Source organism: Curcuma longa, chromosome 11 (assembly GCF_044706935.1).
Source record: "Curcuma longa cultivar G26 ecotype Majalengka, Jawa Barat chromosome 11, ITB_CL_G26_1.1, whole genome shotgun sequence".
NCBI lineage: Eukaryota > Viridiplantae > Streptophyta > Magnoliopsida > Zingiberales > Zingiberaceae > Curcuma > Curcuma longa.
The window spans coordinates 2,815,964-2,826,983 of NC_133871.1; the positions used below are offsets into that span (position 1 = coordinate 2,815,964).

Sequence of the window (11,020 nt, forward strand, 5' to 3'; positions counted from 1 at the left end):
TTAATAATTATGTCTGAATTATAGATGACTACTAATATAGAATATCAAATACTAATTATGTCTGAATTATAGATGACTACTAATATAGAATATCAAATACCAGGTATTTGATATTCTATATTAGTAGTCATCTATAATTCAGACATAATTATTAATTTGTTTTATATTAACATATTCTTTTGTAGGAAAAATGACCGGAAAAAAAGCTTACAAGTCATACGTGTCAGAGATTGTGAAAAATTATAAATGCTGCTATGAGATAGTAAAATCTATAGCTGTGGAATATAAAGAAGAGAGGAAGAAATTGAGAAAAAAACTGAAGAAATATCCAAACTTAAAGAGTGTTTATGAAACAAAGCTGAAGGAAATAAAAGAACAATATCGGTTAAAGATTGAGGAAGCTATGAAAGAAACTGAGAGACTGTCGAACAGGTTTAAAAGATCATTTGATATATACAGACAGTACATATCTGATAAGGATATTCTGTTGGAAAATGATCCCTGAGCTAATGGAGTCAAGCTCAAAGAATATACGTCTTGATGCAAAAGCTGATGCTAAAGTTTTTGAAGAACGTAGTGAAGCAAGTGATGGAGTCCGCAAGAAGAGGAAGATGAATGAGGAAAGCAGCGAGAATACTTTTTGATCCCACTATTGAATGACAACTTTAGTTTTCAATCTCCAACTGCATGGTATAACTGTTTTTTCTCTGATGCACTCTGCTATATTGAAATTGTCTATTGTATACAATCTGCCTAGATCTTGAAATAATTTTCCATCATTAAGAGTATTTGAGATCATGATGTCATGAAATTGGGTTCCATATCAGATCACTGCAATTTCATATTTATGAGCATCACTTGGTATATTTTGGTTTCCGCAATTATTACAATTATTTGTACTACACTAACATAAGCAGTTCCTATTCTAGAATACTATGCAGATCTTAGCTTCTAGCCTAACATTTCATGCAAACACTAGAATCTTGATGGCCTGAAAATTCTCTAGCATGAGTCCTAGTTGGGAGGTGAACCTTTTAAAGATATGCTACTCGTTCCACAATTCTGTAAAGGAAGCATATCCAGTTGCATTCTTATTTGTGTACCTTCAGCAAATGATTACATGATTCATAGGTAAACAAAGATTAATGTGCCAATAATTTCTGAAGTTCTAACTTAGAGACACCAAACTTACATCACCTGTTGGGTTGCCAAACACATTAAGCTCTTATAAAAGCTATGACAAGATGATCATCAATTATTTGTGCTGGTATCATATTTATTGGCCGGGGCCATTTTAATTTTTTATAATAACCTCCATCTAACTTAAGACGCATCATTGCATTAATTAGTCTTTCTTTTTGTTCCTTTGATGTTTATTCTAATGAATTGACAACCATAACCACTACTGCTTCCACTTCAAAGTTCAAAACTAATCATTAAGCTTTTTAAATAAGCAAGTTGCAAGTGATTTGTGATATTATTCCTCATTCATCAATTGTTGTGTTCTTTTTCTGAATTTGCATTGCTAACAAAGCTCCTCAAGACAGTTATCATCTTCCATATTACAATGTCTTAAATCAATCCTTATTCTGATCCAATGATCAACCATTTACTTTGGAGTCGCATCCCTTTGGTTTGGTGTTCAAACTTATAATAGCTAGCGAAAATCTTCACTCTGCCATACCCATGTTTTGCAAAATTTTCTCTATCACAAAATAGATTAGAATTTACCACTTTTGCATCATAGCACATTTGCTTTTTGCATTTCCTCTATCCTGACAACTTTTCATAAATTTCTATTTAATCTCACTCATGGCTTTTAACTTGTGATGTAGGGAATCCTAAAGCATTTCATTTTATTTTTACATGCTTTCTGATCTTATTTTGAACAGCATGACAGGTGATTTCATCAACCCAATACACTCATATAAAGGTATATCGTCAGATAATATATGTTCACCGACTTTGTTGACTTCTAACTTGAAAGCTATATTTTTTTGTTCAGGATGACAGATATTCAGTTTTTCAATCGGAATATTAACTGAAGCAATTATCAGTAATGGCATTCTCATGTTTTTTTTTTTTTTCCTTTCCCTCCAAAAGCACAAGTACAGAAATGTCCGTGCCAATCTCGTACTTTTCAGAAGTAGAATACATACTAAAGGATTAGTTTCCAAATTCATAGCTTCTTTCATTTTGATTCTACTTGTTTCCTGTGGCACACAACGTGATAATAGTTTGTGAAGTATGGGTATTAGATCAGAACTGAAATCAACAGTTTGTTCTGTCTCTTGTTGATCTACTTTTTTGTTTTTTGCATTTCAAAAATATTAAAAGATGATGTGCAGCTAGGCAAAAAGGAGAAACATATTTTTTTTTTATCGTTTTCAATAATTAAATTAGGTTAGACCTTGGATTCAGATACTGTCACATGTTACCATCAACAATGATTTATTAGCTCGCTCTATAAGTTTTACTACAGTTGAATTAAAATTACAGAATCAATTATTGATCCCTGTCCAGGAGCAAACAAAAAAAGTACACACTATTAAAACCACATTAATATGCATATGCATACAATGTAAGGATACTATTTGAACTCTTGCCCTCTTTTATAAGTCTGTTCTGTCGTAACTAATTTAGATATGTCTTAGAAGTTGAAATGATAAATTTCAGTCAGTCTCGTGGACTTAATCCTTTTGTAGAAAAAAAGGATACTATTGAATACTATTACGGTCAGCACAGCAGGATCCAGCCTGGGAAATGCATGATAAATGAAAAGATAAAAATAAAAAAAAAAGTCACGGCCTCAATCTCTTCAATCTTTTATGACAAGTAGCATTACTCCTTTGCTAAATAACCCATTTTGCTGCATCGCGCCATGATATATGTATAGATATCACCCGGCACAGATCACGTGAGGTGGGTGTGCATTTGTGCTTTTACACGCGACGTTTGTGGAGACGTTCCTCTCCCCTTCTTTGGAAATATTTTCGCTGTCACAAGTCTACCCATCCTTCTACCTCCCAATGTATCTCCACGACCTCGTAGTTGGCCCACCAATCGCGTCCTATATATATATCCGACTGCCGGGTGCTCCGATGGTATTTATTGCGTGATCTAGAATCTTCTTCCCCGGGGAAGGTCGTAGGAGTCTCTGTGCCTGTGCCTCTCAGGTGCTTCTCCCGATCGCCTCCCCTCGTCTCCGATCCGATCCGATCGCAGAGGGACTGATTCGGCTTGCTGCCCAGGTAATAGAAGAATCCCATTGCGTTCATCCCTGTTGGTTCTTTCATTTCGATTTGATCGATTGTATCGTTGTCTGTCGTCTGGATCTGGGAATTTCCTTCATGTCGTTTGTGAAGATTTAATTGTTTGTGAAGATGCTCTTTTGCTCGAAGTTTTGATGAGATAGGTTAGCCAAATGAAAATTGAAGTCTTGTTTTCTTCTTCTGGTGTTGGAAATCAATGGTAAAAATTAGTTTCGTCGTTTTGACAATAGTTTACGTCTCATTGAAAATAAACTTGGATTTTTTTTTTCCTTCCGTTTCTGGCTTTTCTGCTGGTATTCAAATTTGGTTTCGATTTGGGCATTTTGCTATCATTTCCTGTACGCTTAGATCTTTAATCTCGCGCAGGCAATGGAGATTGATGAAATACTTTGTGATGTTCGGGTTGTGAATCTCCCGACGAAGAGTGCAATATATCTCTGGGGTTACAACCACAGTGGGCAGACTGCTAGGGAGGGTAAAGAAAGCCACCTGAGGATTCCAAAGAGTCTTCCTTCCAAGCTCTTTGATTGTGCTGGAGGAGAGAACCTCATCTGGTTGGATATTGCTTGTGGCAGAGAACACACTGCAGCAGTGACCTCGGATGGATCTCTATTCACATGGGGTTGGTGTCTTTTATCCCCAGACTTTCGTTTATGACATCTTATTGTTTTTGTAATTGAATTATGTTTTTGCAACACTTTGGTTTTGGATGCAAATAACTTAAAATGCGAAATGCACCAAATTTTAACTTAGTGATGATGGTGAATCTACCAAACAGTAGACATGTGTTATAGTTGCACATCTTATCCTGAATGTTTTATTTAATTTTCCTTAATCAATCAAGTATCAGAGAAATAAGTGTATACAAATTCAGTATCTAATAGTACATGTTATGATATTTTGGTGAAAATAATAGCTTAATCATGACATTCATAAGAATGACTATCATGGCAAACTATGTGGCCTGAATGATACAATTTGTCTTGTATTGTCAAAATGGGTGTGTATCAAAGTTATTATGAATGAAGGAGATAAGGAAAAAAAAGGTGGAAGGACTAAGAGGGAGAAGAGAGAATGCAAAAGGGCAAAGGACGATGCTCTTTGCTCCAGTAAAATCACACATCCCAAGTCATGTTTAGTTATTGCCATTTCTTCTTGCTTGTTTCAGCTCCTGGAATGGTATAATGTTATCTTTGCATGCTAACTTTTGACTTGCATCTTACTTGTTTAATGACTACCCCTCTTGTTTCTAAAGGAATCAAATCTCACCCAAGTTAGAAAGGAATTGAGTTTAATCACCTTAAGTTAAACACCTAAAAAGAAACTACAAGGAGTTGGCAAATCATCCTGATGGAAATGAAATGTCATGTATTAAGTATTACTCACAATAGAAGAGCAATTAAAGAAATATAAACCAGATATGTTAACACAAGAATGATCCGGTTGTAAATTTGGTTTATTTGGTCCATAATGATGTTGGTGTTGGTCCTTGTATTATGATTAATATCCTATTATGAGTTTGTGTTTTTGCTAGGTGATCAATGATCTTCCTTAGAAATTATCATATGTGTGCTTACTTATATGGATATATAACTATATTGACTATTTCTGAACATTGAACTTGCAAATTTGTGACATGAGTATCACCTTGTTTTCCTTGGATTTGATGTTTTTTTTCCCTTGAGATATTCATGGAAGAAATGAGGACCAACTTCAAGGTGTTTGCATGTTTTGATAATTTAACTTCAAATAAGAGTTTTTCTTCAGATAAAATTACTATCCTGTTTTTTTGCTTCAAAAAGGTGCTAATGATTTTGGCCAGTTGGGAGATGGAACTGAGGAGAGAAGCAAGCATCCCAAGAAGGTTAAGTCATTGAAGACAGAATATGTGAAATCTGTGTCCTGCGGAGCACATTGCACAGCTGCTATTGCAGAACCTCGAGAGAATGATGGTACAATATCCACAAGCAGGCTTTGGATCTGGGGACAAAATCAGGTAATATGTCTATAGATTATCTGCTCTTTTGTGATGCCCATTTTCATCTTTAGCATATTTTTGGTGCTTTCCTCAGGGATCAAACCTTCCTCGTTTATTTTGGGGAGCCTTTCCTCCAAACACGGTACTTAAATGCCTTTGATTTTCATATGGATGATGATGCAAAAATTTATTAATATACTGTGTTACTTATCATCTTAGGAAAAGGTTAATGTTCCTCTCTCTGGATATGCAAGTTCATTTTATTTATATCCATCTTTCTAACCTTGTGGAGCTTCATGGAAGCAGACACATCAGTTTGACATGGAAATATGAACAACTATAAATGTAATGCTTGTAATACTGATGGTGTTAACTCCCTCAAATAAATAGCGATGAAGCAGAGAGTATAACATTGGAGCCCTAGCTTTTGTACTCAGTGTAGGGAGTTGTATATATATATGCTTAATATGAAGCTCCACAAGGTTAGAAAGGGGTCACCATAGAAAGCAGTATACAGGGGTGACCCTTGAATAGAGAGATTTCGTCTTAGGAGTACTGACCAGAGAAGCAGAATGGAAGTCACTTAGAGAAGATAGAGAAAGGGTCTTAGCAGGGTAGTGAATTGGGGGTTTGAGGCATTAGCAGGGGTGACCAGAGAAGCCCAATGCCAGTAACTTATAGCAAATAGAGAGAGGGTCTTAGGATAGAAGATAGAGAGAGGGTCTTAGGAGGGGGGACCATTGAATTGAGGACACTCGAAAGCTTCAATTGATTTGCCCTCATCGGTAGTAATAGGAAGGAGGAGTCACAGTTCAAAGAGTAAGGATTGCTGCATTTGGGATTCCCGAACGTGCTAAATTTCTTATTCAAGGATTGATGGTGGAGTAATTTCTTATTCAAGGATTGATGGTGGAGTTGAGTACGCTCTTTAGTTATTGTATTTAGGGAGTTGTGGATTGCTTCAATTCAGTTGGAGAGGGGTACCCCTTTCTTAGAAGGGGAGCCTTGGTGCAACAGTAAGATTGTTGCCATGTGACCTAGAGGTCACGGGTTCAAATCCTGGAAACAGCCTCTTGCCAAAGGCAAGGTAAGGCTGCGTACAATTGGTCCTTTCTCCGGACCCCGTATGGCGGTAGCTTCGTGCACCGGGTTGCTCTTTTAGTAATGCCATTTGAAGTTAGATTCTTTTTGCGGTTCCAACGGATCATCTTCTTCAGAATTTTGGTTCTGCAAATTGATTTAAGATATTATTCTCTTTGCTATGATGGTTTGAAGATCATGAATTTCAACATTTCTAGTTTGTATGTAGTTAACTTCTTTCATCTGTCACCTGTACTTGCTTGCATGCAACATTTAAGTCAAAATTAGATATTAAGGATGCTATGGGAGCTTGTAGTTTATGCGTGTTTGGAATACAAATGGATTTTCTGTCTGGTTTCCTTTTTAGGTTTTTTATATGAATAGGTTTTACTCTTTATGTATGTTTGAATGTATTTTCTTCCATAGGTCATACGCCAAGTTTCCTGTGGAGCAGTTCATGTGGTCGCTCTCTCTGAGAATGGCTTACTTCAATCATGGGGTAATTATTCAACATTTGTAAAGCTTTTTAAACTTTGTTATATTTGAATGGTCAAGTTGTTTCTCTGCCTCGTTAAAGATTGTGTTGTGGCTAATGATTGTGAAATTTGTAACAAATATCTTATACGAAGCACAAATGGATTATCTATGTCTAAAAACAGATAAAGAACAAGTAAATAAGAGAGGGAGAGAGCGAGCGTGAGGAAGAGTATAAAACTTGAGTTGCGTCAGAGAAAACCAATTGCATGTATTTTGGAATCTCTGACCAGGTATTAACTCAATACATGTTACTCTTCTGATAAACCAGGCTACAATGACTATGGCCAGCTCGGCAGGGGTGTTACTTCTGAAGGATTACAGGGAGCTCGGGTATTGATGGCCTATGCCAAGTTCCTAGATGAACCACCTGAGCTTGTGAAAATCAGTCAAGTCGCATGTGGGGAGTACCACACAGCAGCAATATCAGAAGATGGTGACGTGTAAGTGTATCTGACAGGGCCTTGGCTATCAGAGATATTCTGTGCAATTTGACTAATTTTACTAATTTCTCACATGAGACAACTAGAATCTTGGACATTGAAATGCTTACTGCATAGAATAATACCTAGTTGGAAGGAGGAGTCTTTTTAACTTATTGGAAGATGAGAGGAATCTTAGGAATACCTCGAAGGCACTGCTTCTTCCAGATCTTATTTTTTTTAAGATCATTTCTGTATCCTTGATCTTAATCCTTCTGTTTTACATACGTACAGTAACTTTTGATTGTCATGTCATAATTACAATAAGCGATATAAAGGGGAGTTTTAGTGCAACGGTAAAGTTGCTGCCATATAATCTTAAGGTCACGAGTTCGAGTCACGGAAACAGTGTCTTGCAATATGTAGGACTATGTATAATAGATCCAATGTGATTCAATCCTTCTCCGAAATTCCGCACTGACAGGAGCTTTGTGCATCGAGTTGCCAATTTAATCACAATAAGCAATATAAAATCTAAACGTTCGTGTGTACCATACTAATGTATCTTTTTTCAGTATTGGCTCACTTTTTTTTTCTAACTACGTATTTTGCTGGTGTTATGTATAATGTTTTGTGGTGCATAAATGAATATTTTTCATGCAAAATATTGCATCTTTAATTTTGTTTTCCTCTTAATTTGTGCTTTTATATTGATTCCATGACGAATTAACTCCATCATGGCCAGTCCCAAGCCCGAATAAAGGAGGAGGGTTGCGTTAGGTTGTTAGCTAACGTCAAACTAATGCAAATATTCAATGAATAGATCTATTAAACTATTGTGCTAATGCTAGGTTGTTTCCCAAAAGGAACGCGTGGTAGGGTCTGATTGTAACATTGTGGCAAGGACCACTACATCTCCAGAACTCTGGTGTGGTGATAAATATGCAAGAGTTTGTATTACAGGATTCGACTATAATATATCTGCAAGGACTGCTACATCTCCATGAGAACTTGGATGTAGTGTAAATAGACAAAAATTCTCTCACCATAGGTTGGATAAAATTAAATATTATAGTAAAACTAATAGTCTAAGATTTAGAAAATGGAACATAGGAATTCTCACTGATAAAGCAATGGAGGTAACAGATACGATGATGAGGAGAAGAGTTAGTATTTTGTGTGTACAATAGACAAAATGAGTAGGTGAGAAGGCAAACATGATAGAATACTCGGGTTTTAAGGTATGGTACATAAAAAAAGTAAAATAAGAAATGGAGTGAGTATTATTGTCGATAGTTCGTTAAAGAATGAAATTGTAGAAGTGGTTAGAAAAGGAGATAAATTATAACTCTCAAGATAATAGTGAAAAAATAAACTATGAACGTAATTAGCATATATGTACCTCAAGTAGGATTAGATGCAAATACTAAATTATAGTTTTGGGATGACTTAGATGAAATATTACAAAACATTCTGCTAAATGAAATGATTTTAATATGAGGTGATCTAAATTGACATGTCAGAGTGAAATGAAGAATATGAGCGGGTGCATGGGAGTTATGGGTTTGAAACAAGAAATGAAAAAGGAAAAATTATATTAGATTTTACGATAGCATATGATCTTATATTAGCTAATACGTTTTTTAAGAAAAGAGAAAGAACACTTGATCACGTTAAAAATGGGAATGATAAATCACAAATTGACTTTCTTATAGTTAGGAAGAGGAATAGAAAGATTTATATAGATTACAAGATTATTCACAGAGAAAGCTTAACTATCCAACGTAGGCCAATAATTTTTAATATATACATTAAGCATAGTATCAATAGAAGGAAACTATACACGACTCTTAAAATTAAGTGATGGAAGTTAAAGGACAAGGTAGGAGAAGGTAGGAGTACAAGTATTAGGTGAAATATATGATGACTAATACGACATGAGATAAGATGGTACCAAAGTTGAAAATAGTAACTAAGAGTGTACCTAAAGAATCCAAGGGGCATGCACCACTAAGGAATCCTGGTGATGGAATGAGAAAGTACAAAAGAAAGTGAAAGAAAAATGAATAGTCTACAAGGAATTATATATTTGTAAGAATGAGAAATTTTTTTAAAAATATACAAGAGCCAAGAAAAAGGCTAAAAATGAATTTTTGAATGATTATATCGAAAATTGGATACAAAAAGGGAAAAAAGACATTTATAGAATAACTAAAGTGTGAGAGAGTTAGACAAAAAATCTTATTCAAATATGATGTATTAAAGATGAATGCAATAAGGTATTAATAAATGATAGAGAAATAAAAGAGCAATGGAAAAGATATTTGCATCAATTTTTTAATGAAAGTTTAAGCGACCAACTTAACTTAGATAATCTAAGTAGGTCAAATGAATATAAAAATTTAAATTTTTATCGTAGAATTTCAACTTTAGAAGTAGAACAGGCTTTAAATGAGATGCAAAATAGAAAAACTGATGGATTATAAGATATTTTGATAAATATATAAAAGTTTTTAGGAAAACAAAGTATTGAATGACTTACAAAATTATTTAACATGATATTGAAAATGAAAAAAATATTTGATCAATGGAGCGTAAGTACTTTATTACCCTTATATAATAATAAGAGAGACGCACAAAATTGTGCAAACTATAGGAGTATACAATTAATGAGTCATACCATGAAATTTTAGAAAAGAGTAATAAAAAAAGATTAAGGAAGGAAACCACGGTGACCGAAAATCAATTTGGATTCATACTTGGAAGATCAACAATAGAAGTTGTACATCTTCTCAGACAATTAATTAAAAAGTATCGGGAGCAAAAATAAGATCTACACATGATATTCATTGATTTAGAAAAAGATTATGATAGAGTCTTTAAAGAAATTATATGGAGAATTTTATAAAAGAGAAGTGTTAATGTAATATATATTGAAGTAATTAAAAATATGTATAAGGATGTAACGACCAGAGTGAAAGTTTTAAGTAAATTAACTGAAGCATTTCCAATAAAAATAGGGTTACATCAAGATTAACTCTAAGTCTTTATCTTTTTACATTAATTATGGACGAACTCACTTTCAAAACACAGTACTGTGGTGCATGTTGTTTGCAGATGATATTGTTTTGATAAATAAGATATGCGAAAGAGTAAATGGTAAACTAGAATCTTGGTAGGAAACACTAAAAGTGAAATGTTTTAAGCTTAGTAGAGTAAGACAAAATATATGAAAATTAAATTTAACAATATTAAACGTAATAAGATAGTTGCTAAGATAAGAGATGACGAGTTATCTGAAATTGAGAACTTTAAGTATTTAGGATCATTTTTGCAAGACGATTGAGAGATTGAGAGAATGAAAAATGTCTTATATAAAATATAAGTGGGATGGTTGAAATGGAGAAGAGTGTTGGGTGGTTTATGTGATTGTAAAGTACCTCTAAAACTTAAAGGGAAGTTCTACAAAATGACGATTATATCTGCTATATTATATTGCACTGAATGTAGGATTATAACTCGAGCACATGAGCAGAAAATGAGAGTTGCAGAGAAGAGGATATTAAGATGGATGTGTAAATATACGAGGATGGACAAAATAAGAAATGAGAGTATTAGAGAGAAAGTCAAAGTTGCATCTATTGAGGGAAAACTTCGAGAAACACGTTTAAGATAATACGAATATGTACTTAGACAACTAATAAATGCTCTAATTAGGCGATGTGAAACTATGA

At 34.4% G+C, this 11,020-nt stretch overlaps 1 protein-coding gene and 1 long non-coding RNA gene across 3 annotated transcripts; both read left to right on the top strand.

Moving 5' to 3' along the window:
* The first annotated feature begins 172 nt into the window (after positions 1 to 172).
* LOC141841454 (uncharacterized) lies at positions 173 to 2,289 on the top strand. Of its 2 annotated transcripts, XR_012602805.1 has the most exons (3): positions 175 to 690; positions 1,836 to 1,933; positions 2,006 to 2,289. It is a non-coding gene; the product is annotated as an uncharacterized LOC141841454 (long non-coding RNA). The 2 variants fall into 2 exon arrangements; XR_012602804.1 differs by having other exon boundaries at positions 173 to 1,933.
* An 837-nt stretch (positions 2,290 to 3,126) lies between these two features.
* LOC141839319 (uncharacterized) lies at positions 3,127 to 7,311 on the top strand. Its single transcript, XM_074727044.1, has 6 exons — positions 3,127 to 3,251; positions 3,639 to 3,894; positions 5,075 to 5,268; positions 5,345 to 5,392; positions 6,757 to 6,829; positions 7,136 to 7,311. The coding sequence occupies exons 2-6, from the start codon at positions 3,642 to 3,644 to the stop codon at positions 7,309 to 7,311; spliced, it is 744 nt and encodes a 247-aa protein (XP_074583145.1). The 5' UTR covers positions 3,127 to 3,251; positions 3,639 to 3,641.
* Positions 7,312 to 11,020: the final 3,709 nt, after the last annotated feature.